We start from the raw sequence: 27,628 nt of genomic DNA, 5'->3' as shown, positions 1-27,628 counted from the left end.
AATGAAACAGCGGAAGACTGCAACCGCAGAGGAAATCGTGTGAAGAAAGCTCCAGCATATCTGAACCAATATGTACAGTCGGTCAAACAATGAGTTTTCAAATTGTCTAAAACGGAAAGATAAATTTATAATACTTATTCACGTACACACCTGTCTTCAGCGATTTATTTATCGAAGAAACTCATTTGCTTTACATTCCCTGGTTTATGCGATGCGACACAAAATAAACAAACCAAGTGTCATTGTCATATTTGTTCCGCTTTCCTTTTTGTTCCTCGGAATGTTGTACGCCAAAAAGAAAATGCGTGAAACTTGGTTTCAATATACCATCTATTTCATCAAAACTGATCGGTCGAACCGTAACCGTTTAGAATATGATGATCACTTGTGATCCCACTTCTTCAAAATCCGTAGCTTTTTCATACAGTGTGAGTCTTTACTGTTAAAGTTAAAACTTATATAAAATCTTGGCGTTAAATGGTGGCGAGTAATTTTTTTTTTTTTTTTTTAGAGAGAGGGGGGGATGTGTGGCATGCGTAACGCAAGTGTAATTGGAGCTTAATGAATCCAGGCCCAACCGTCACCAAACAGTAACGCATGGCCCCACTGATCCCTCACCACGGGCGTCACAGGAAAGAGCGGCAAACAGAACCGCACACTCTTCGATTGACGCTCCTCTAGGTAAGTCGCACAATCATCAGGGCTTAACCAATCAGAAATATAACAAGAGAAAAACTTTTAAGCCCTGAGAACAAAGCGTTACACACGACACAAAAGAAAACCCTTTTCACTTCTGAACAGAACAGTAACGAAGACCAATTGGACCGTACTCACAAAAAATAAGTTTCAATTTTAAACTCAGACTTGCATACTAGTCCGTTCCGTATGTATGAACAAGCTTGAGTAAAGACGAGTTTGCATTTTTATTTTCTTATGTTGCTATTTTACAGCTCCTCTCTCACATATATTTTTATCCATGGGACTTCTGTTCCGAACACATCGTGTCGAAAACAGTAATTCGAACAATAAATATTTTTCCAGAAGATGAATCACTTTTGGTAAAAAAGTAGCACACGTATCGACCGGCCGTCAACATTCCAACGAAAAAACCCACATCAAAAATGAAGTTCAAATCGATGCTTTACACTCACGGCTCTACACGTGGCAGGTGGGTGGAACAGCAAGACCGTCTGAGAAAGAGAACTGAGGGAAGGTCACCTGGTCGGGCTGCGGTGTTTTCCTGCGGCCTGTCTAAACGCACCACCGACCGAGAAGGGTCGAACGGGTCACACCTTCCTGGCCTGGTTGACCGCGACTTGCAACTGTCCGCTCGGCGAGCGAAAGAGTATCGATCAATTATGCATGCCAGCTGCGCAGTATCTCCGGTGTCCGTGCGTTCCGTTGCGCTCCGCTCCATCCCATATGAAGTAAATAATCTAGACAAGAAGGCATCAGGCCCTACCCTATCGGCAGTGTCGATCCGAATATCGTTTGTCATCCTTGCGGCTATATTATCGCTTTTCCGTTGTAAGTCTCGGTTAATTCCCTTCGCTCATCTAGATAGAGTGATGCCACATGGCGTGCAAATATTAGCGACTAAATTAAATGTGGTGACATGCCTAGAGTCTTTCGTACCCGCGGGTATGTCGGATCAGCCGTCAACGTATCAAGTCGAGTGAGTGGTGGAGTTAATGTCACACAAATCACAATTTATGTGTCATGAAATAAACCATCAACATGAGCTTTCGGCAGCAGGAGGGGGAAAGCCAATTTTAGTGGCGTCACTGTATTAAAAGATTCCTTCGGCCTGAAGTACCCCGGCAGATTGGTCATAAAAATCTAAATGATCAATCAATATTAATTATTTTGGGTGGCATTTAACAGACCTTGAAACGCTCGACTGAGTGAATCTTTCGCATCGCTTTAATCCGATTGAAACTTTCCGAATCAACAGCCTGCCCGTTACGGTTTCAACAACTTTTTTTTCCTAGCTCGGGATAAACGGATTCGCCGTCGGACTGGAAATCCCTAATTGACGGTTCTCTTTTTTTATCCGCATCAAATGACTGGCAAACTTCTAGACAGATTTTTCCCGAGAATGGTTTGAAGGCGTTGAAAGCCGAGGAAAATAACAGATGAAGGCCGGACTTCTTGTTCGAGTTCGAGTATAACTCAGTTCAGCTTTGCGAGGGAGAAGCAATAAAAACCGGCCAAACAATTAATTACTTCACTTTGCTCGTTAGCTGCACGCGATGAAAGTTTACGAAAAAACAAGTTCATAAAGAAAAGGTGTACTTATCACTGCGTTTGGTCAGAAAACCATGTTCTAAACTGCGATTGACGAAACCAAGTAAAAATGCCGTAATTGTTCCACCTTTCAAAAAATGTTCTCGTAACATAATCCTAGTTCAAAAAGATGCGGATGATAAATTATTTGCATGTCAAACGAAACGAATTTCTCTTCGTTCAATCAACTTCACGGCGTTTCGAATTACGTGCAAATTACCCAAGAATTTTTCTGCGAACGTTTGATTTCGTTACATTGCAAAAAATAGTGTTCTGAGTAACGTATTTTTTTACAGTTCCTTTTCCCAGAAGCAAAAAAGAACGTCGAAACACCGGTGCTGAATATTTATTACCTCGGTATTTTATCGTATGAATCCCATGAGGTCAAGCAGTTGTAGGATGAGTGGCGACTGGTTCCGGCCATAATCTCCGTACGAACTAAAACCACCTGTAAAAGCACACGTTTGCAGCACCGCACGATTTCAACGGAGATTTGAATTTTAGCGTTAAAAATTAGGGATCCGTGTTGTTCACTTCCCGCACTAAAATTGTTCTTCCATCTATCGACAGTAAGAACAAACGTTGAAACTCTTTCATCCACCACCGTCACGGCCCAGCTGGCTAATCCTTATTATTACGGCAGAACAACCATCGCTAGCCGAGGGCAAAATAGATCGCCAAAACTGTCGTTGTAGGACTTTATAAGGTACACTCTCACTACCGCCGCTAAAGTAACCACACTTCACCACCGATTCTATCAAACGCATTTTGCTGCGTTTCAGACTTTTTATTGCTTAAAAATTTCATCTGAGATCACAAAAGCTTTTTTCCCTTCAATTGGTCAAACCATAGGAGAAGCGGTTTGTTTCTGTTTCCGGTACAACCACCCACAGGTAAGTGACACCAGGAGACACCAGAGACGTAAAACCGAAACGACGAAACCGCGCGCTTGTCTCGTACTGACTGTTGTCTAGCAGTCGAATCAGAAACCCGTGTTCACACGGTAACGGTCTTGGACTAACTGGGGAGAAAAAGTGTTTTCCTTGTGCACTCGATTCACACGCGAACGGCGTTCTAGCGCAACATAGGTTTTGCCCGTTTCCCGGCGTGTCCCGACCGAGTTGGCATTTGTTGCTGGAAAGCACAGTAACGTCGTCGGTTCAAGCGTCTGCTCTCAGGGGTGTAACGATGCCACGCGACTACGGAATAGTGTGTGCGTGTGTGTACGAGCGCCAGAGAGAAAACGAACGAGAGTGATGTTTACCGCAGAAAGCTTTTCACTTTTGGCGCCAACATCTTTCGAGAGCGCAGTTTTACTGTTTTGTACTCAGGCGGTTAACGTGCAAGGTTGCCAACAATCTCGAAACTCAATACAGTCGCAACTATAAATTGAAGGATTTCTGAAAAAGCTTTTATTTAGAAAATATATATTTTTGGTTCGTTGCGATTGAAAGCAAAAACAGGTGCTCCTATAATGGAGATAGTACCAATAGTGGTCGTACTGAATTAAAGGTCGCTTTATATAAAATCTAACGATTACACTGGTCAACACAGATGTAGCCGTAAAGCTCAAACAGGAAAAATATTAAAGATTATAGCTTTTTAAACATTCCTGTGAATTCGGTGTCCCTAGCCACCAGCATTTATTCAGATACCTAAATTTATCGTAAAGATAACGTTGAAGGGACGAACCCAGTGAGCAATTACTATGCAACACTTTGACGAAAGTTGACGTGTTTTGCAACGGCTAAGGGCACCAAAATTCACATGAATAGATAAAAAACTATAATCTTTCTAGGGAAGCCATTTTGAGCTCTAGGACAGCTCATTCCGCTTTTGTCGACTAGCGTTTTCAATACACGTTATTTTATAGCAGTATGTTTACTTGGTACTTTCTATGAATCTGATGTGAAAATGACGTCTTTACATAGTTAAGCGACTCTAAAATGCTCAAAAATAGTGGTGTAATTTTCCGAAGTTCCTATAATTTTTTAAGGTAACACCAATTTTCCGCAATGTTCTTACAAGTAATACAATAATGTTATCCCACGACTTTAGAGTATGTTATGGAAACAAATCCTTTTCTCAATATAATTCAAAACATTTAAACATTTAACGTAAAATAACGCCTTACGGCAACATAGGAGAGCCTCGGTGCCCCACTGAACCGTTGTTATGAAAAAGTTGGCAATCAAATCCGAGTATGGGGATTAACCCTCTAGTGCCCAGTGCCGCCTTTAGACGGTCTCCAATTTAAGTCCAAATAAGCACTGACGAAGGCATAGTAAGTGTTAGTGTTGAAATACGTATATGCAAGTGAGAAGTTAAAAGCGATAGAATTAAATAGTGAAAGTGATAAAAAGTGTAAAGTGTAAAGAACAATACAGCTTCTAGAATATGTTCGTGGCCCTGAGATGGGTCAATTATAGTTTATACTTAGCAGGAAGAGGAAAACAATCTTCTTCAAGGTAGTGTATTTCGTATCAGTTTCAGTTTAGCTTTTGCTTCGAACACAGCGTGCGAAAGTCTGAACTTGACTGCTATGTCGTCTTTGTTGCTTGTTGGTGGATACACAGTTGACGAAAAACTAATGTATTTCGCGCATAACGTTTTTCTGTACACTTACAAACAGTACGCATCCTTTTTTAAAATTCCTTCATTCTATCACTTACGCGGCGCGTAAGTCCGTAAGTGTTTAAGACACTCAAATGGGCCTTTTTATCGAAGCAGTTTTGTTCATCATCACATCGCTGTCATTCAATCGAATTTGCAAGCTCAATGTATGGTCGTAGCAAAGTCAAAGAGAAAACAAAGTCCCGTTCATCCCGTGCTGGGCTTTGATTCACAGTAGGTCGAATTCATCGTCTACTGCGTAGTGAAAAATATGCGCGTTGGTGCTGGAGTACCAGTCGATATGTCTACTGTAATGGAGTATCATGCTGTAAAAGTATTGGAATGGGCAGAAAACGCTGCTAGAAATGATAGTAAAACGAGAATCATTCCGCGATATCTGCAGTTGGGAATACGCATTGATAATCAATTGAACGAACTTTTATCAAGCGTCGCTTTTGCCCAAGGTGATGTTCTGCCAAATATCTAGGCTATTCTGCTCCCAAAGAAAACGGGAAAGAAGGCATAATTCGATTAAGCACCAGCTGAAATATCATAGCTCTTTAACCATTCCTGTGAATTTTGGCGTTCCTAGCCATTACCGTTTTTTCAGAGACTTATACGACTCCTATATGACACTCTCATGTAAGTTGACGCGTTTTGGTTATGGTTAGGGGCACTGAAATCCATAGGTATGGTTGAATAGTTGACCAGTGTTATCCAATCCATAGAAATAAATCTCCGTGAATGTGAACATGACCATAACTTCTGAGTTACACTGGTTGACAAAAACGAAAAAAAAGTGCTAAGGGGCCATCTACATACCACGTGGATAGATTTTTAACGATTTTGACCCCCCCCCCTCCCCTTCCGTGGACAACTGCCCATATACATTCTATAAAAATTGTATGGACCGTGGACATTAGGCAACCCCCCCCCCTCCCTAAGCTGTTCACGTGGTATGTGGATGGCCCCTAAGCTCTACATAGCTGCCCTAGAAAGATTATAGCTTTTTTACCATTCCTGCGAATTTTGGTGCCACTAGACATTACCAAAACGCGTCAACTTACGGGAGAGTGAGAGAGCATAGTAATTACTCGCCGGGTTCGTCGCTTCATCGTTATGTTTACGAAAAAACTCATTTAAGTCTTTGAAAAAACGGTAATGGCTCGGAGCACCAAATTTCACAGGAATGGCTGGAAACCAATAATTTTTCTTCTTTTTTTTCTTTGTGTTGACCAGTGGTTTTGATCCAATCTTTTTAATGTCAAGTTGTGTTATATTGATCGTATATTTCAACAAATTTATGACTGTAGCTGTGCTGGAGAATTACAAGTAAGTCACAAAAAAGCGTTCCTTGATACAATACTGAAATTATCCAAAATAATATATAAAACATTATTCAATGTTGGAATTGAATAATAAAATAAACCTAAGTAGAGCTTCGTAGCTGCAAGGTTATAAAGTCCGTTTTGTAAACGTTTGGTGATAGGCTCGAATCGTAGTAGAACCAAGCCATTCGATGGCAAAAGGACTATTAAGTATAGGTTTATTTTCAGGCTCTTCCACACAAAACTTCCCTCCACACTTTTTTTCATCTGTGTGGTCGCACCAGAGACATTTGATCTATTGTGATATTGCCCAGGTGTTTTCTGTACTTCGCACTTCATATTATTAGCAGTATCGCTGTTGAAGTAAGTGATACACTTTTCATTTATATCCGTGCTTATGTGTGAGAGTTTACCCTTTCGTTTGAAGCTTACTGCTCTACTATACCGAGCCTGTACCTATCCTACCAATATCGCCAAATTACAATTCTCTGGAGTGAGACTACACCTAAAGTTCCTCTCTGGCCAGGTGATTTCTGAGAAGGACTTATTTTGTCAAGAGAAAGTAGTCTCATTGAAACTTCGTTCCTCTTACCAACACTGCGTCAAAATCACAATTCCTTGATGAGGCACTTAATGCTTCACCTCAGTTTTATTATAAGTAGGCTGCAAACAGGACCTTCTACGGATTGCGTAACCAGCTGAGGTCCCGCAGCCTGCAAACCCGTACAAAACTGGTACTTTACAATTCACAAAACACTGATTCTCCCAGTGGCTCTCTATGGCCAAGAAGCATGGACGCAGAAAGAGGTTGATCGGCGAGCTCAAAATGTTTTATTGCGTAGAACCTTGCGGTCAATCCTTGGCGGCAAACTGGAAAACGGTGTTTTGAGCAGACGCATGAACCACGATGTGTACCAGGCATACAAACGGCAGGCTACAGCGGACTGGGCATGTAGCTAGAATGCCGGAGGAACGATCAGCAAGAACTATATTTAGCAGCCATTCCGATGCAGGCTGTTGATCTCGGGGTATACCTCGCACTCGTTGGATGTGTGCTGTTGACGAGGATGTTAGAGGTGTTAGAGACCGAGTGCTTCTATTCTACCCTTGGTTATACTCAATCCTGTATATGCATATCTCTCACACACTCATATTCAAGGCTGAGATAAAAGGGAAGGATCTTAACCGACGTAACGCCTTGATATCACTATTTCACATTGTGGCCAGTTTAAAAGAGAAAGAGCAAAATACTACAACGAATTCATTAGGTGGGGCATATTGGTGATAAAAATAAAATTTGCTTGATTTGAAATTTGATGGGTAAATATTACTGTAATAATGAAGAAAAAATCAGTTGTTAGTTATGATTATTTTCTAGCTACTGCTGATACGCTTCTTAATATATCTGGGTCAAGATCACAATCTCCCGTTTTAGACAAAGTGCTTAGTGTTGTTGGTGACGAGGAAGTAGCAGCAAACTTTAGACGATATAAAGAAGGAGGCGATTGTGATTAAAACCCGTACTGGCAAATCCTTAAACCGAATCAGGATAGAGAGAAAAAAGTTTTGAAATACATCCGAAAAGATTGGACTGTTGTACCAGAAAGACACATTCGACTGGCTTGTTAATGTCATATGAAATGCAACAAAAAATATAATAATGAAACCTTCTTTTAAAAGATCTGCGTCGGATTAAACTTTGGGCCAAACAAGTTTTTGGCGAGCCACATAGGTTTCTATCCAAGAAGGTCCAGGATATGAATAATTGTATATTTTACCTTTAATGCTTTGGGATATTAACTCAACCTTGATCAAAGGTCTTTAACTCTCGGAGTAGATAAAGTCGTTTTTATTCGTTAGCAACAGTCAATGGACCTGTGAAAGTTTGCAAATCTTTGGTGATCGAGAAACACGTATGCTGACAGGTAAAATTTCTTGTCGAATGATAGCAACTGACGACCAACGAATGGACAATTTCCAAATAGCATAGCATAAACAGCTGCGCAACTTCGTAGGTGCTGTCAGCAACAATACTTTGTTTACGAGAACATATACCCTCGTTTGTGAGCAGCAACATGAAATTTGGGATCTAATCAAATGTTGCTAAGCAAAGGTCAGATGTCGCAAGAGAATTGTTACCGCCCTGGCCACGTCCTTGCAACTGTTGGGGAACGGAAAAGGAATGTTAGTCCAACATTTACTTAAAAGAACCGTAGAGAACTCTACGTGCCCTCATGAATGCTACGTAAGATGGAAAATTTTAGTAGGAAAGGGAGACCCTGCGATATATCTGTTAGATATTGCGGGTCGATAATTAATTATATTATAGGTATGAATTTTGGGAGCTACGAAGAGCTGGAGCTATTGTGATTTACCGACTGTATAGTTTAATTTGTATTTTATCAGTTGAATTTTTAGAATTTATATAGCAATTTTACTATTTGATGTTTTGTGGTTGTGGGTGAATGAATACGCAGAGTTTAGGCTCTTAATAATTTAGTTATACACATATTTTTATCCACCGGTTTGACGTAACTTTCATTAGTAGCAAATCAATCTTTAGTCAGCCAACCTAAAGGGGCTTCACCTCTTAGTTGAACATTGTCAAATAAGACCTAGACGAACAAAGTCCAATGTTTTCGGAACATAAGCCCGAAACTCTAAAAATATGTGCTAAGTGACGCATTCGTATGAACAAGACATCCCCTGTTTATTTACAAGCATTTTAGTAAATAATTAGTTTATTTTTCCTCTACCTTCAACCAAAAATACATACAAAACAGATCTGTATTATTCTACCTCTACACGTCGATGATCAAAGCAAAAAAATACAACGCCGCCTACATGTCTGTAATGTCGTTTTCGTTTTTGCGGTGTAGCTACCCCGCGGACTACACTTTGTCCTATCACTGTTTTTTTTTTTTTTTTTCAATTTCCAGACTATCCCGGACTACCCTTTTTCTGTCCCGGACAGTCCGCGAAAGAAACAGAGTGCAGTTTTGAAGACACCAGCACATTCACACGTATGTGTCCAAATCAAAAAAAAAAATGTGGCAAAATCGGTTTGCTTTGATTATCGTTCTTCGCGTGTCAAACATCAGGCAGGATTTTATTTTGTCAAAACATTTGTGAAATGGAGGAGCTTTTTAGCGTTTGGAATCATCATCGTCCGAATCCGAACAGTAGCACAAACGTGACAAAAAGACAATGGCGATAATGACCAAAACAAAAAAAAAATGACACCTACCTCTGGTATTACGCACACCATTGCAACTGCTCGAAAAGTGTTTTTTTTTTCAGCTGCAAAGTGTAGTCCGGGACGGTATAGTCCTGCCGTAAAAACGAATTCGACATAACACTTGGGTTACAATTTTGTGTTTTGTCATTCGCCACAAAAATCAGCTCGATTCAATCTGAAGGGAGTTTCCTTTTTTGGTCCCGAAGTCCGTCCTGGGGTTAGGTGGACTCGGTGAGTGATGGTCATCCAAGTTGTACTAAACGGGTGAGTCGGAGGACGGAGGAATCAAATATCCATACAAGCCCGTTACGGATGACAGTGAGTGTGAGGTATACGTACAGCACATCTCACAGAAGGTCATAAGAGAGATTTACTCAGCGGACGTAGGCCAGAAGATCTCTCGGGAAGATTCGAGTTTGCCGTTGCCTCGTCTGACAACTTCCGCCGTTAACCGCATAAAAAGCTCAGCGCACTACGATGAACCTTTCGATCTGTCAGAAACGACATAGATAGTAGAAGTGCGCGCCGGCTCGTAAGGTGGATTATTATGAAAATTTATATTATATGGTGTAACTTCAACTAAAGTATATGTCTGTTTTTACAGTTGAATAAATAGGTTAAAACTTAAGCCCACACCTGCAAAAGTGAATGTGTTGAAAACTAATAGTACGTTTAGTGAAATAGTATGAAAATTGTGATATAAACTATGGCTAAAAGTTATTCTTTGTTCAGATATTGTATAGCGTGGAAATAGGAAGAGCTACTTATTGTTAACTGTTTAAAACAGTAGAATAAGAAAAAGGTAATTGTAAAACTAAATATGCGGTACGAGTTAAGAGTGGAACAAGAGTATTGTTGATCTGAGACTAATGCAGCTGGACAGGTCCAGCTGGGCCTTTTTTATTATTGATATTTTTTCGGAGTTTTTCTCCGATACAGTCGTTCGCTGGGAAGCCCTCTAGTATTCCGTCATTTTTGGAGACTAGAAGCCGATTCCGGTTCCATCAGCCGAATAAACTGAGTGAGCTCTACCCTCTCCACTCTCTGCCTCATCATTCTGGGCCTGTACGGTTTTGGAAACGCTTCAAGGATCAAGGGGCCCGAACAGGCTAAGATAGGATCGCCGCTTACACTTAACTAAGTGGGGATCCACTGCATCCAGCTTTCAGCCTACCGTACGCTGCCAGTGAAGGTCGCTGGGTCGTGCGTGCAATCTCCCGTGAGCAATAAATCAGCGGCTTCACATAGACGCCGTTATCGTTGGCGAAGCAAGGATCGGCCATTGTCCTTCTCAGTTTCCATATTGGTCGGTGATTAGATCAACCGCCATCGCTCTAATTGGGTGCTACGGTACTTCAAAGATGCTCAGATAAAAACCCCAAACAGCAAGTAAAGCCAAAATGTAACCGCTTAGAATAAATTATGTTATAAGTTAAATTTGTATGGCAGCTTTTCACTGTAAAGCGCAGTCCATATACTCTTGTATATTACACCGTTTAATTTCGCTCATCGGACTCATAAAGGAAGTCGTCAGTCCTCGATCTGGTGAGTTTCGGCATTCGTGAGGTTTATTGTCGCTTTTGAGCAGTCCAACGTTGTTAGATTCCGCTTTGGCAGCTTCCACATTATTGATCTGCTGTGATTGAGTCGGGGAACCTCCTCACCGAAGTAAGTATTCAGGTTTGGTGGAGTAAGCTCACAGCTAATTCCCTTCAGGGTTAAGCTTTCTCCCTCCCTGTACCCTTACCTCTCTCTGAGCTGATGAGAGCTTATAACTCGAACAGAAAAAAAAAATCTGAATAAATAATATCACTTATCTCGCACGAAATTCTCCTAAGGCCGCATATTCCGATATTTCTGTTATTTGGAACACCAACACTAGTAATTTTAGTTGATTTCACCGTTTATTTTCGCGCAAAACACACTTGTTATGAAGAGATTACGGAAGAGATTAGGAGATAAAAACGCGCCCAAACAATCGGACATTTCTTCCAAATGGGGCGAAAATAGAAGCAATATATGGAAGGGTTCGAATCCCACCGCCGACATAGGTGTCGATGGTTGTGAGGTGGCGTGATCCACTCACAACCAACCCAACTGGTCTAGATTCAATCCTAGCCGACACCGGGAGATTTCCTGAGGCGAAAAACCTCTGGGATCACGCCTTCCATCGCATGAGGAAGTAAAGCCGTTGGCGCCGGTCCGTTAATAAACGGGTCGTGAGTTAGAGACCTGGGTGTGGAGTCGCCTCCCTGGGCGTCGGTGATTGGCACAACAACAGTGGCGAGAATAAAAAAAAAATATGGAAAGAGATGAATTCGTAAATGATTAAGACATTATAGACTTAAACTAAACTTAAACTATAAACTAAACAAAAAAATTGCAAATTGATTTGTTATATTACGCTTTTCTTCAATTTTTTAACGCGTTCCGGCTTTCGTTATTTGTTTTGAATTAACTCATTAAACAAATAAAAAGGAAAGAATAGAAATTGATTTTTTCGAGTCAACTTTCAATGTTCATTTTCGCATATCGAGAATATTATGACCTTTTGGCGTGGTGGTCGAGATTTCATTTTCGTTTTCACAACAGTAGTTTGTTTTGTGGAATGATTAAATTTTACTAATAGTTTGCAGAATTTGTGTCAGTTGTGTGTTTTCGTCAGAAGTAAAATGAGCCTGATAAGGCGCACTCAAATTCAAATTCAAAAAAAGCACTCACACCTAAAACGTTACAAAACATTTTATTTCGTTAATAAGTACTGGAAGTTGCTTGCCGCAGTCGATTCACGAGCTATGAATTTTTGAAGTTGATTATGTCGTAAACTACTGCATACTAATTTTACGAGTCGTAAAAACGTTGTACTGGAGTGAATAAACCTGATGATTTTTTTTCTTGTATAGATCTATCAAGTCTAGTGCAACAAGTCTAGTATAACGTTTTTACGGCTCGTAAAATTAGTATGCAACTTACTTTGTCCAAAGTAATTATATTTGTGCTTTCGGTTCCATCTAAAGAGTTATTCTGTTTCGTCAGATTCGTCACTGTCAGATAGGTATCTCTTAGACAAAATTGATTACCAAATAGGGGACTCGATTTCCTTCTACTCTATATAAGTTATAGAATGCATATAAATTACAACCAATTTTCAAAGCACAGTTAGGCAATTTCAGATCCTTGATCAAACACCAAAAAAACCTGGCAGCATGACCGGCTCGCACCGTTGCGTTTCAAAACAGAGCAACCGTCACGCGTCGTTCTCTCTCAAAGCCCGAAGCGCGCGCTCTCTCGCTCTGTGAGCGATAATCTCCCAGCCACCTTCGCTTCGGAGCTTTCGCGTTCGCTAGCTCCCCCACGAAGCTTACACTGTTTTTCATCGAGTGTAAGCTCGACGTAAAGTGACATATCGCCAGAGGCCGTATCCTGTCCGCAACTTCACAGCTGTTGGGCGGCTGTGTGTGAGTGAAATTTTAATGACGACCAGTTGCCGGTTTTCCATACCCCTCCTCGTTCCCGCTTCCACCAAGCTGGAAATGCTGCACGCTTTCTTGAGTGTTTTGTTTGCCCTTGCCCCCGACAACCCAAGCTTCCTACATACAACAGGACGAGTTTCTGCATAGAAGTGATGGTTTGATGGCTCGTTTGTTTTCTTCCCATTCGTTACGGACGGGCTGCAGGCCAACCCAGCTCGGTTCGCTTGCCATGCCCGTGTTGATTTACTGTGCTTTGTTAGTCTATTTGTAAATTATACAGCTGTATTTCATTTCTTTTCTTTTCGGTGTGTACTATTGTTGCATATTTGTGCGGAACCATGTTGCTGCTTTGTTCTTCTGTGTTACTTCTTTCGACCCTCGGTGTTGAATTGTTCGAAGCGCCTTATTGTTGTTGTGCAATCTCGCACATGTTGGTGGGGTGGGAGCGTAAAGTTGCCGTTCTTTCGAAGCAGAAAAGTGTGCGCCTTAAAGTTTACCGAAGCCATCCAACCATCCGTCACAACCGTAGCACACAGCGAAAAGTATTGTCCGGAGCACGTTCCACCGCTTTTTGAGTTGAGTTTAATGGACTTTTGTCTGGCGCGAGGGGCTTGAGCAATATTTGCTCTGGTTAGTTGTGTTTAATTGGCAAAAAAAACAGGAGGGTTGTGTGCAAAGCCACGTCCGCAAGTTTGAAGTAGAATACTTTTACAAGAAAGATAACCCGGCTGCGTGTCAGTCATTTTTTCTAGTAAATAAACGTTGACTAATCAGAATTTTGCGCTTCAACAAGGATTTACCATTTTCAATAATATAGTAAGTTGCTTGTCATGGTTGAGGCTTGACAATTCTTAAGTTTTGAGATGAAATTCTTCGGATGTCGTGCTCATGACTAAACGAAAAGATAATTCAGTACGTTCTAAGACACGGAGATAAAGTAAAATTTATAACTTTTACAAATTTAAAAATGTGAATTAACTCATTAGAAAATTTTAACTCTTCAATCAAGTTTTTATTTCATCCTGAAAAGGACAATTTGTTGTTCATTTTAGTATCGGATCAGATGCCGATCACATTTTTGCGTTATCACTGACAGTGTGAATAAAATATTCCTTGTGATAAAATAAACAGTGAGAAGCTGATTTAACACTCAAAACTAGACGGCCCACGTGTTGTCAAAATGAGTCAACTTTTCATTGAATGCATTTACTAGTGCCCATTATCGCTCAGAGACTGCATTTCACTAAAGTGCCTCACTACATCAGCCGCTATCGATGCTGAGATCCGCTGCAACTAGTTCGCTATCCATAGCCATGCCACAGTTATGGCCGCTATACGCTGCCATTGGTATTCACTGTTCCTGCATCAGCTGACCCAGCTGCTATCGTTGCTGGAATCCGCTGCAACTAGTGCGCTATCCATTGCTACGCCACAGCTGTGGCCGCTTTCCGCCATCGCTGGTATCCACTGCACTGTTAGTGCTGCTGCTAAGGGAGGACGACTGCTGTTGTCGCTGTCTAGAACTATTATGAGCGGCTTCGGCTGAAACAGGCTCTTATATAGGCCAAATAGCATGTTTTAAATTGCAAGGTATATGATTCTGTCGACCGTGCTTGGGAAGCAATCATATAACGACCAATCAGAGGTCGAATTTTTCGTTTTGACAAGGCTTGACTATTTTCAATAGTACAATAGTGTGAATAATTAAATTACAATTATCTTCTTTTGGGAAGAATCTTAGAAGATTTTCCAATCTATTACTGCAAGAATGAAGGAAATCCATCGAATACTGACCGATTTATTAACATTTGAAATTGGACATATTTTTCACTTTTTTCGGTTTTAGATTTTCATTTCACATCCCTATGTAGCCCAACTTCCTGAGAGAAGTATTCTACTTCAAAATGCTGCACACGGGACGGTGGAGAGCGAACAATGGCACGGAGTTGTTTGGTTGTTGAAATTTACAAGGTTTTTGGACCGTGATGGAAGTTTATGTGTGACAAACTAAATTTAACTATCAGTGTTGCTCACGAGGACAAACTGTAGAGTTTAATACAAAACGACAAACGATGCTCAATTGAAAATGTATGAGTATTATCGATTTGTTAATCTCGCATAGTAAATAACTAATATATTTTTCAGTTTTGTAGCTAGTCGCCTTTTATAACAACGTTTTAGTATGCTATTTATTTTTTCCTAGGTATTTTAGCCCTTCCGTCGCATAATCGTTGAATTTTAAGGGTGGAGTAAAAGGTAATACGAAATGTGGCGGTTTCGTATTATCGGTGAGAGTGACGTCAATGTTGAAATCCGTGAAAGATTCGTGCAATTTTGTGGCTAATTTGTGAGAGCTGCACGTTTCCCACTAGCCCTTGCCTTGTCATAAGTGTGTGTGTGAGTAAGTGCAAGGTGAACAAGTAAAAACGAGAGAAGTGCGAGTGCAGGATGACCCGTGCTCTTGCGTGCGGCATTTTCTCGCACTAGCATGATAGTTCAGAGAGGACGCGGGAATTAAAGGATAAGTATTAGTGTTGGTCAACCCGGTGGCATCACTGACGTTTACGTACAACATAAGTGAAGCCAGCATTAGCTGGATCACTGGATCAATTTTACATGCAATTTGACAGCTGATTCATCGAAACAAGAAAAAAAGCATTGTTCATACGTGCACACAGTGTCGGTGTTCAGCGGCAGTGTACTTACGTGTTGTTTTCGGATGATATGTTTATTACACATAACGTCGAGAGGTTTACTTGATAAAACAAAAAATAAATGCGTTGCATTGTTATAGAATGTACACAACGTTTGCTCTTGCCGATTGCGAATGGCGGTGTTTCTTGCAGGTAGCTGGCAAACGTGCGATGACTTAAAGAATACCATCTCAATGTATGTGTAAAAGAGAAAGCGTATCAATGCCTGTGTGTTTCAAATTTACAAAGCTAAGCCAAGCTATTTTTTAATATTTAAATTGATTCAAGCCGTAGAGAGCAACATATATTATGCTTTGCTCGTCACGCTTACACAGCTGTGTGAACAAACCTTCAAGAACATAAATGAGACTAGCGCCACTGTCTTTCACGGCAGCTTCAGGAAACAAGACCGATGCCACCGGGTTGGTGTTGGTGACGCTCTGCCTGTGTTTGTTGTTTGATTTGCATGGCAAAAGGGTGTTTTTTTTTTTTTTTGTTTTTCATTTTGAGCAGTTTTATGCCCTTTTTTTATGATTTTTCTAGCTTTTGAGTAAATACTGAAACACATAGACAATTTTTAATTTAATTAAGTAGAAATCTTGTCGGTTAGCACGGCAAATAAATTTTGATTGCGATTATTTTGGCATTTTGCTGAATCTAATTGGTACTCGGTCTTGTTGGATATGCATATTTGCATTTTTTGGAATTTTCTAGCTATGAATGCATGAAACTTTGCCAGTTTTGCATACTCAGTAGGTATCCTCGCTTCATTATTCAAGAAGTAAGTGGTAATCAACGCGAAATACCGTGTCCCCGCGTATGCGTCGGTAAGAGGGAATAGAGCGGTCGCACATAACTTTCCGGGGTAAACGTGTTTTCGGCCCAGGTGAGCTTTGCTCGAATATGGATTTTCGGTGTGTTGTGACTTCCGAGGTGTACCAAACCATTTATTCGCAGACTGTCCACCCGTAGGCTCTATTCCAGCACGCAGTGATTCGGAGTAGGTTCCGTTCGTTCGATAAATATCGTAAATAATTAATCGCGACAAAACATCGTAATTAATCGCCACCAAATATCGCAATTATTTGCAATTAATATCAGGATTATACGCGACTCGTCTGTCAACGCACACATCCTTTTTTTTCTTTTTCTTTCTTTTTTCGTTCGTTTCAAACGGCGATGGCCAAGCAAATAGGCCGTTTTTGAAGTTCTCTTGCTGACCGCTTGCAGTATGTGTTGAGGGCCTACATATTTACTTTTTTCTTGTTTTTGGTTAATGCATATATGGTTGCTTCGTAACATTGTGTAGTCAGCTGAGATAAATCAATGAGAGATACGTTTCGGTAGTTGCATAATGACTTCATAAACAGATTTTCGAATATTTGAGTCTGTCTGGATTAGGTTGGTCCGGTATCCTTGCGTGCACTTTATTTTTGCGGTGTTGCGTCATCAACCGGAATGGGTTCGGATCGCGTTATGATTTCCGTAAAAGATGTAATGGACTCGTACGCGCGATATTTGGTATTATGAACCCGGTATTAGAACTCAGCGCATCGTTTACCAAAACAAAATCTGCTGCAAACCTTACCCTTTTCTCCAACATCCCAGTGATTTCTCGTGGAAGTGCAGAGGTGTTCTCGGCTTCCAATAAAGCGAGTATCACGTCAACATATTCCTATACACACTCCTTCTTTGACCTGCATTCGGATGCGGCAGGCGCTGGTATTGCCTAATATAAAGATTAAGGTCACCAGTTTTTACACATTGAGGATGAATGTTAATCCCAAGCATCATCCATTGGTCTCTGTGTAATTACAGCTGATCTGGCAATAACGGAGTAGCAACCGCGGGCGGTCAATCATGCTCATGCTCATGCTCATGCTCATGCTATTTATTTTTTCCTAGGAATATCTTTATAAATAGAACTCAAACAAATATCTTAAAATCATTCTGTGCCGAACACGCATCAGTACTGGACGTGTTTGGTGATCGGTCCGATAGAGTATAAAACAAAAGACGTGTGAACAAGTGTTGGCATTGTTTGCCTGGTCGAGTGAAATAAATCCGGGTTCAAGGTCGTTCCTTTGTGCAACTGTTTCGCATCGTGACTGCCAGCTGGTGCGTAAGCCGATTTGGCTGCTGGCTGGATTGTGCTACAGCAGTGGACGAGACACAAACGAGGAAAAAGAAGAAGCCATCAGTGTCAGCAAGTCGTATCGCTGTGTGGAGTGATCTCACACCTGGCTCGCTGCTGGTGGCTGTTTGGTGCTGCTGTATTGGTGCTGCTGGCTGTAACGGCTGCTACTTCGAACGATCGGACAACCAACCTTACTGGAAGGGAGAAATAAAAAGGTACGTGTTCTTGTCAGCGCTAGTGCGCTAAACATAGCGCGATGGATGTAGATCCCTCGCCTCCCGCGCCACCATCCCCGAACCCCTCTGACCCTGACCCTTCTGTTACCCCCTCCCCTGTTCATCCTTCAGTCCCCCCTCGCCCCAGGCTTTACCCAGACGGAGCCCAGGGCAGCTATACTGTTTATTTTCGGCCAAAGGCAGGACCGAAATCGAAAAAGTTGAACCTCTTGCAGATTTCTAAAGACCTGACGAAGGAGTACAAGGGCGTGACCGAAATTTCCAAGGTCCGGCCTAACAAGCTCCGTGTCGTGGTCGGTAACCTGAAAGAGGCCAACGATATAGCTTGCTCTGAGCTCTTCACACGCGAGTATCGCGTTTACATACCCGCACGAGACGTGGAGATCGACGGTGTCATAACCGATTCGAGTCTGTCCGTCGAGTGTATACTGCAAAGTGCCAAAGGGTGCTTTAAGAACAAAACGTGTCCCGAAGTAAAGGTGCTCGACTGCAAGCAATTGCGGTCAGCATCGATCATCGGTGGCAAAACAGTATACACTCCGTCAGACTCGTTTCGAGTTACGTTCGCCGGGTCTGCACTACCAAGCCACGTCTCGATCCACCGGGTTCGTCTCCCTGTGAGGCTCTACGTGCCCCGCGTCATGAACTGCCTGAATTGCAAGCAGTTAGGCCATACAGCTGCCTACTGCTGCAATAAGGCACGTTGTGGCAAGTGTGGGGAGTCTCATGCGGAAGATTCTTGCAGTGTTAACGCTGAAAAGTGTATTCACTGCGGAGAAAATCTGCATGAGCTCTCGACATGTGCGGTGTACATGCAGCGCAGGGATAAAATAAAACGGTCTCTCAAAGAGCGTTCAAAGCGTTCCTACGCTGACATGCTGAAGAAGACCGTTACCACTTCTCCCGTTACTTCGAACCCCTTCGATCTGTTGCCCTCTGAGGAAACCGATTCTGACGATTCACCAGCGGGAGCATCTTACGCCAATCCTGGGGAGTCTAGAAAGAGGAAAAGTGTTTCCTCTCCTAAACTTCCCAGAAAAGGTCCTAAGATTTCTCAAAGTGAAATGAAGGTTACAAACAAACCAAACAGTGCTGCGGAAAAACCGAAGCAAACTCCTCCTGGGCTGGCAAATTTAAAGTCCCAGAAGGAGTTCCCAGCACTGCCAGGAACATCTAAAACCCCAGTTGCTCCTTTTACACTCCCAGTTGATGAAACAAACTCTGGATTAGTGAAATTTTCTGACATTGTGGACTGGATTTTTGAAACTTTCAATGTACCCGATCCAATTAAAATTTTTCTTACAGCATTCCTCCCAACAGTTAGATCATTTTTGAAGCAGTTGACTGCCCAATGGCCTCTCCTTGCAGCGATTGTATCCTTCGATGCCTAATTCAACTGCGTATATGAAGGATTCTATCTCTGTCTTACAGTGGAATTGTAGAAGTATTTTACCAAAAATTGATTCGTTTAAAGTTTTGATAAATAAAAACAAATGCGATGCATTTTCCCTTTGTGAAACTTGGCTTACTTCAAATATTGATCTCAACTTCCATGATTTTAATATTATTCGCCTTGATCGAGACACCCCATATGGAGGAGTACTTTTAGGGATTAAAAAGTGCTATTCTTTCTATCGTATTAACCTCCCCTCGATTCCAGGCATCGAAGTTGTCGCATGTCAAATGACAATACAAGGTAAAGAGCTTTGTATTGCCTCAATATATATTCCCCCCAGAGCACAGGTTGGGCAACGGCTGCTCTTTGATTTAATAGAACTTCTTCCCTCGCCACGTTTGATTTTGGGAGACTTCAACTCTCATGGCGTGGCTTGGGGTTCCCCATACAATGATAACCGCTCCTCTTTAATCTATAACCTTTGCGATGACTTCGACATGACTATTTTAAACAACGGTGAAATGACACGTATCCCGAAACCTCCAGCGCGCCCAAGCGCTTTGGATCTATCCTTATGTTCGACGTCGCTACGGTTGGATTGCACATGGAAGGTAATCCTCGATCCTCACGGTAGCGACCATCTGCCTATTCTTATTTCAATTACTAACGGGTCAACTCGCATGCGACCAATTGACATTCCGTATGACCTCACACGAAATGTCGATTGGAAGTTATACGAGGAAATGATTTCAAAAGCGGTCGAGTCGATTCAACATCATTCACCACTTGAAGAATACAACCTCCTCGCGGGCTTGATTCTCGACGCCGCGTTGCAAGCCCAAACGAAGAAATATCCCGGCGTAACGATCAAAGAACGGCCTCCCACTCCGTGGTGGGACCAAGAGTGCTCCGATGTCTACACGCAAAGATCCGACGCGTTTAAGGCCTACCAGACGGGAGGTATACCTGGCGACTATTTACGGTATTCGGAGCTTGATACCAAGCTTAAAAGCTTGGCTAAAGCAAAGAAACGTGGATATTGGCGTCGGTTCGTGAACGAGACGTCGAGGGAGACATCGATGAGCACTCTTTGGAACACAGCCCGAAGAATGCGGAATCGCGTAACGGTCAACGAAAGCGAGGAGTCTTCAAGTAGGTGGATATTTGATTTTGCCAGGAAAGTATGTCCGGACTCTGTTCCTGAGCAAAATATTGTTCGCGATGCGTCTCCGGGCCACGACGCGATAGAATCACCTTTTACGATGGCAGAATTTTCAGTTGCCCTCCTGTCCTGTAACAATAACGCGCCTGGATTAGATAGAATCAAATTCAACTTGTTGAAGAATCTACCCGGCAATGCCAAGAGGCGCTTGTTGAACTTGTTCAATAAGTTCCTGGAGCAAAACATTGTACCGCAGGATTGGAGGCAAGTGAAGGTGATCGCCATCCAAAAACCAGGGAAACCAGCTTCTAATCACAACTCTTATAGGCCGATTGCAATGCTATCCTGTATCCGGAAATTGATGGAAAAAATGATACTCCGTCGTTTAGACCACTGGGTCGAATCAAATGGTCTACTATCAGAAACTCAATTTGGCTTCCGCCGTGCCAAAGGGACGAATGATTGTCTTGCGTTGCTTTCAACAGATATTCAGCTGGCGTATGCTCGTAAAGAACAAATGGCGTCTGCGTTCTTGGACATTAAGGGGGCTTTTGATTCCGTTTCTATTGACATTCTTTCGGGTAAACTTCACCGACAAGGATTTTCTCCAATTTTGAACAATTTTTTGCACAACTTGTTGTCCGAAAAGCACATGCATTTTACGCATGGCGATTTGGCAACTTTTCGCATTAGCTACATGGGTCTTCCCCAGGGCTCATGTTTAAGCCCCCTTCTTTACAACTTTTATGTAAATGACATCGACGAATGTCTGGCAAATTCATGCACGATAAGACAACTTGCAGACGACAGTGTAATCTCTGTTACAGGAGCCAAAGCTGCCGATTTGCAAGGACCATTGCAAGATACCTTGGACAATTTGTCTGCTTGGGCTTTACAGCTAGGTATCGAATTCTCTCCGGAGAAGACTGAGATAGTAGTTTTTTCTAGGAAGCATGAACCTGCTCAGCTTCAAACACAATTAATGGGTAAAACGATTTCTCAGGTTTTGGTACACAAATATCTTGGTGTCTGGTTCGACTCTAAAGGCACCTGGGGTTGTCACGTGAGGTATCTGATGAAAAAATGTCAACAAAGAGTGAATTTTCTTCGTACAATAACCGGACAATGGTGGGGAGCCCATCCAGGAGACCTTATAAGGCTTTACCAAACAACGATATTGTCTGTTATTGAATACGGGTGTTTCTGCTTCCGCTCCGCAGCAAACACACATTTGATCAAACTGGAGCGAATACAATATCGTTGTTTGCGTATCGCCTTAGGTTGCATGCAGTCGACCCATACGATGAGTTTGGAGGTTTTAGCTGGAGTACTACCATTGAAAAACCGCTTCTGGAGCCTGTCTTCTCGTATTCTAATCAAATGTGAGGTCTTGAACCGTCCCGTGATTGAAAATTTTGAAAGGTTAATCGAACTTAATTCTCAAACCCGTTTTATGACATTGTATTTCAATCACATGTCCCAAAATATTAACCCTTCTTCGAATATTCCAAATCGTGTCGACTTATCAAATACTTCTGATTCTACTGTGTTTTTCGATACATCCATGATAGAAGAAACTCGTGGAATCCCGGATCATTTACGCGTGCAGCAGATCCCTAAAATTTTTTCCAATAAATATCGAAACATCAACTGCGACAATATGTACTACACTGACGGATCACTTCTTGATGGGTCCACTGGCTTCGGTATCTTCAATAACAATTTAACCGTCTCCCATAAGCTCGATAATCCTGCTTCTGTTTACGTCGCAGAATTAGCTGCAATTCAGTACACCCTAGGGATTATCGAAAAAATGCCCACGGACCATTATTTCATCTTTACGGACAGTCTCAGTTCCATTGAGGCTCTCCGATCGATGAAAGATGTTAAGCACTCTCCGTATTTCCTGGGGAAAATACGGGAACATCTGAGTGCTTTATCCGAAAAATCTACTCAGATTACCTTAGCGTGGGTCCCTTCTCACTGCTCGATACCGGGTAATGAGAAAGCGGACTCTTTGGCTAAGGTGGGCGCAACAAACGGTGATATTTATGAAAGACCAATTGCCTTTAATGAATTTTTCGCACTTGTACGTCAGAATACGATCATCAGTTGGCAAAATGCTTGGACCAGAGGGGAATTGGGAAGGTGGTTACATTCCATAATCCCCAAAGTATCGACGAACCCGTGGTTCAAGGGGTTGGATGTAGGTCGGGATTTCATTTGCGTGATGTCCCGGCTTATGTCCAATCACTATAGATTTGACGCGCTCCTCCGTCGTGTTGGGCTCGGGGAAAGTGGTATCTGTGCCTGTGGTGAAGGTTATCACGACATAGAGCATGTGGTTTGGTCATGCCCTGTACACCGTGACGCCAGGTCTAAATTAATAGCTTCCCTGCAGGCCGAGGGTAGACAGCCGGCTGTTCCTGTTCGTGATGTCTTGGCGAGCCGTGACCTATCCTACATGTCCCTTATATACGTTTTCCTGAAATCCATCCACGCCCCAGTCTAGTCCCGTTCCCCTCCGTCTACACCCAACAAAACGACAAGAACACGTTTGAACCTTAAGCACAAAACCAGCAACCAGACCCCGCACAACAGAACCAGGACCCAAGGACTACGAGCCTCTGTCCCAACTCAAGACATCGTGGCTCAGCAGAACGAATCCATACATGCCATTCGACGATTATCAGACGACCATTGAACAACAAAACACTGATTGGAAATCCCATGCTAGTTTTAAGTTAGACTTAATTTCAGCTCGTAGTCGGCAGCGAGGATAAAAAATTTGCTTTAGTTTTTAAGTCATCAGATATAATTGGCGCCGTTAAACATTAAATTGTATTTGTGCCGTGTCAAATAAATGTTATGTGAAGAAAAAAAAAAAAAAAAATATCTTAAAATAACAATATAGTTCACTCTCGAATTTCCCATATATTCCCGTGAAGACAGACAGGGAACACCCCCTCTTGTGGTGAAAAAGGTAACTAAACTCATTGCACAGTGGTACAGTAAGGCAATTTAGGCGGACATAGGCTTTTCGTTGCGATTTTGGTTTGCGGTTTAAAGCCATAGTTTTTGTAAAAAGTTGTTTCTTATACATAGTCCTCTATTCATGTGCGAATGAAAATTAGGGTGGTCCTAAAATCAACGAAATAAAACATTCTTTGGCAAACTTGTAGACCAACAAATTCTAAGTAACTTTGTAAAAAAACTTTTTTGTAGACATGAAATTTGGTTTCCAAAAACAGTCTTTTCGCTCTATTTTTTCAATTCAAATTTAAAAACAAAGTTTTCTTCGGTAACTTTAATCAAAAATACGCCAATTTTGACGAAAAAACATTGTTGATATATTATACAGATGAAGAGTTTTCACTATTTCTATTTTAAAAATAGGCCCTTTTGATATATTGATGTCTCCGTTTAGGGCAAACAAAAATAATATTTTTTGGTATCATTTGATAGAACAAATATTGTATAAATATTGTAAAGAAATACCGAAAGTTGCTTAAAATTAGTTGATCTACAACTGTGCCGATGAATGTATACATTTATTTATGCAAATAAAAAGTTAGTTTTTTCATTCAGTCGATTTCAGGACCACCCTAATTTTCATTTGCACATAAAAATAGACTAAATATAAGAAACAAGTTCTTAAAAAAAAATTTACTCTAAAACCACAAAATCGCATCGAAAAACTCGTGTCCGCCTACATTGCCTTACTGTATCACTGTGCATTGTTGTTGAATTTCTGTGAGCGTGTGACATTCTCACACACGAAACTGAATTTACTCAATTTTAGATTTAGTTGACTCAATTTCATACTTTCACAGAAAAAAATATGTTGCAAATTTCGTGCGTATATTGTTTGTATGTAAAACTAACGCCATTCCGGGAGTTGAATATTGATAATATAATAGATGTAGCTTATCGAGGCACGAAGAAGAAATATTCAAACAATCAGGCCACGATGTGTAAATGGTAAACTAATCCCAAGTTGCTATATACGTGGTTCCCTGTGTAACTTCACTAGCTCAGATCCATCACGGGAAGCAACTACGAAATGTGCGGCCGTTAAGCTCAAGCTCAATAATCAGGCCACGATGTGTACAATTAAATGAATATTTCAATTACCTCGTGAAAAAGATAAAAGGAGAAACCGCACAATGGTTGTCAATAGTCGTATATGGTTGTTGTGCAACTTTTAGCTTAGATAACACTTGAATGTTCTATCAATTTAACAATTTAAGTATGGATACATATCATGTTGTAATTGGTTTAAAAGCTTTATTGAATTATATATATAAAAGATATTCAACAAAACAAACATAATTAGTGATAACAACTGTTATGCAAAAACTATTATTTAATGTTTAGTTTTCTTCGTTTTGAAAGTATTTTTTGTTTTTTTTAATCCCTCCGAATTTTTTGCTCTCGAGTTCTAATCTTCATATTCATCACTTGCAGCTTTGCTTTAACCAGCATATTTATGTATTTACTAGCTGACCCGGCAAACTTCGTCCCGCCTATTTTTGTGTTTAATTCAATAATTTTCAACATTCCAAATTCATTGATTTCTTGCAATTTGTTTATATCGTTTGAAATTATTGGTTTTATCGGAATGACAACATCCTCGACTTTTGCCTTTAGTAAATCACCTCTATTCCGAAAACACTCATTTTGGGTGGTATTCAGTTATTTTCGTTGTTTTCCAGAAACTGAAAGTGGTCATCTTCGAATTCATTATGGTGTCCGGGGTCAATGCTTGGCTTCTATACATTATTTCGATTGCGGAAATATTCATATGCAGTAGTATTCGGCTGTTTCCCAGAAGTTGCCATCTTACAATTCAAAATGGTGTCTGAGGTCAATTTTTAGCTCCATGCATCATTCTGGTTAAAGAAACACTCATATTGGGTGGTATTTGGTCCCTTTAGGTTATTTTTTTTGGAGACAATTTCTGGCCCCTGAGCGTCATTCTGGTTTAAGAAACACCAATGATAGGTGTTATTTAGTCATTTGCGGCTGTTCTACAGAAACCGGAAGTCACCATCTTAGAATTCAAAATGTTGTCTGTGGTCGATTCTAGCTCCTGTGTATCATTCTGGTATCGAAACATCTCATATTGGATGGAAATCGGCCGGTTGAAGAAATACCCATATTGGGTGTTATTTGGTTATTTTCAGCAGTTTCCCATTTACCGGAAGTCGTCATTTTACAATTCATAATGTTATCTGAGGTCGATTTGTAGCTTCAGTGCATCATAACAATCCCGGAAATACCCACAATGAGTGTTATTTGGTCTTTTGCCACTGTTGTTTAGGAACCGGAAGTCGCCATATTGGATTTCAAAATGGCATTTGAAGACAATTTCTGGCCTCTGAGCATCATTCTGGTTAAAGAAACACCCATATTTAGTTGTTTTTGGGTCATTTTCGGCAGTTTTCCAGTCACCAAAAGTCGCCATTTTACTACTCAAAATGTTGTCTGAGGTCGATTTGTGGTTTCAGTGCATCATCACGATTTCGGAAATACCCATATTGGATGGTATTTGGTCATATCTCGCTGTTTCTCAGAAACCGGAAGTCGCCATCTTGGATTTCAAAATGGTATTCAGAGACAATTTCTGGCCTCTGAGCGTCATTCTAGTTAAAGAAACATCCATATTGGTGGTATTTGGTCATTTTCCTCTTTTTCCAATCACTGGAAGTCGCCATCTTACAATTCAAAATTTTGTCTGATTTTTCAAAAACCGGAAGTCGCAATTTTGGATTTCAAACTGGCATTTCGAGACAATTTCTGGCCTCTGAGCGTCATTCTAGTTTAAAAAAACCCATATTAGGTGGTATTTGGTCATTTTCGGCAAATTCCCAGTCACCGGAAGTCGCCATTTTACAACTCAAAATATTGTCGGAGGTCGACAAACGTACAAACCGTGGAACACCACCCATGGATTGCCTTATGCATAGGCGAACTTTATTATTATAAAATATTCGGCCGAGTCCACTTCACAATAAAATGTGAATTTTTTTTCAGTGTACCCATTAGGGTAATATTATTGTCAAAAGTTGCTCTATTTCGCATGTCGTGTAGAACAAAATCAGAAGTGGCGCACCTAGCGGTCGAAAAGGTGACTAACGCTTCTGTCATTTTCAATTTGTCTTCATAATTTCACGTAAGTGAACTATATTGGTATTTAATATATTTGACTCAAATTTGATCCTTTAAATTGGAATACGCTATCTTAGATTTCAAACAGAATTATTTCCATTTATTGCTCCATTTATCAGTTGCTGCACTATAAATTTAGCGTACACTAGTAAAGAGAAAGAAGCAGTAACTGTTTTAACTGAAATCTGTTGATATGCAGACCTAATCTATTAGTTTATAAAGAAGTCCAAGTAAGCTTTGTTTAATGAATTTTCTATAAATACCCCCAGCTCTGTTATATATCTAACTAGTTGCTAATAAACCATCACTGCGATAACAACTCGTATATCTCTACAGGTTATGGGCTCCCACAGCAGAAATAACCATAGTAACAGTTGCGTTGATTTTTAATTTTTTCGTCGAGCTCGAAGTAATTTTTTTTTTCCGGAAGTCTTATCGTAACTAAAACGTCGCGAAATATCGTTAAAATGGAGGAAGACCGTACTCAACGAGTGTACCTGTTCGGTGGGCGAAATTTTTCCAATTGGAGTTTTCGGATGGAAGCATACCTGGAAGAGGTTGGTTTGCTGCATTGTATCCAGAAATCTCTGGAAGAGGAAGATTTTTTCCCGGATAACGAGGTAGAAGTTGCAGAAGTTGTTGCGGAGAAGGAGAGAAAGCGAATTCGGCGGAAGCAAGAAGACGCCAAATGCAAGTAAATCCTGATTCACAAAATTGCAGACACTCAGTTGGAGTATATTCTAGGTGCGCGATCTCCAAAAGCCATTTGGACAACGCTGAAGCACACGTTTGAACGAAAAGGAGTTTCTGGAATTTTCTTTTTACTGAAGCAGCTGGTCGGAATCAAGTACAACGATCATTTACCAATGGAAGATCATATTTTAGCGTTCGAAAA

At 41.1% G+C, this 27,628-nt stretch overlaps 1 protein-coding gene across 16 annotated transcripts in view; it reads right to left on the bottom strand.

Annotated features, from left to right (window-relative positions):
- LOC129721272 (potassium channel subfamily T member 2) overlaps positions 1-27,628 on the bottom strand; it is a 705,817-nt gene that overhangs the window by 222,663 nt on the left and 455,526 nt on the right. For 2 of the 16 annotated variants that reach the window (XM_055673647.1, XM_055673650.1), the window contains exon 1: positions 2,640-3,309. The exons of the other annotated variants lie outside the window; for them this stretch is intronic. In XM_055673647.1, coding sequence (XP_055529622.1) covers positions 2,640-2,710 — 71 coding nt within the window. In that variant the 5' untranslated portion in view covers positions 2,711-3,309. Of the gene's footprint in view, positions 1-2,639; positions 3,310-27,628 lie in introns of those variants that run through there. 16 annotated transcript variants of the gene reach the window in all.

Source organism: Wyeomyia smithii, chromosome 2, assembly GCF_029784165.1.
Source record: "Wyeomyia smithii strain HCP4-BCI-WySm-NY-G18 chromosome 2, ASM2978416v1, whole genome shotgun sequence".
Classification (NCBI taxonomy): domain Eukaryota; kingdom Metazoa; phylum Arthropoda; class Insecta; order Diptera; family Culicidae; genus Wyeomyia; species Wyeomyia smithii.
This window is presented reverse-complemented; position numbering and strand designations above follow the sequence as displayed.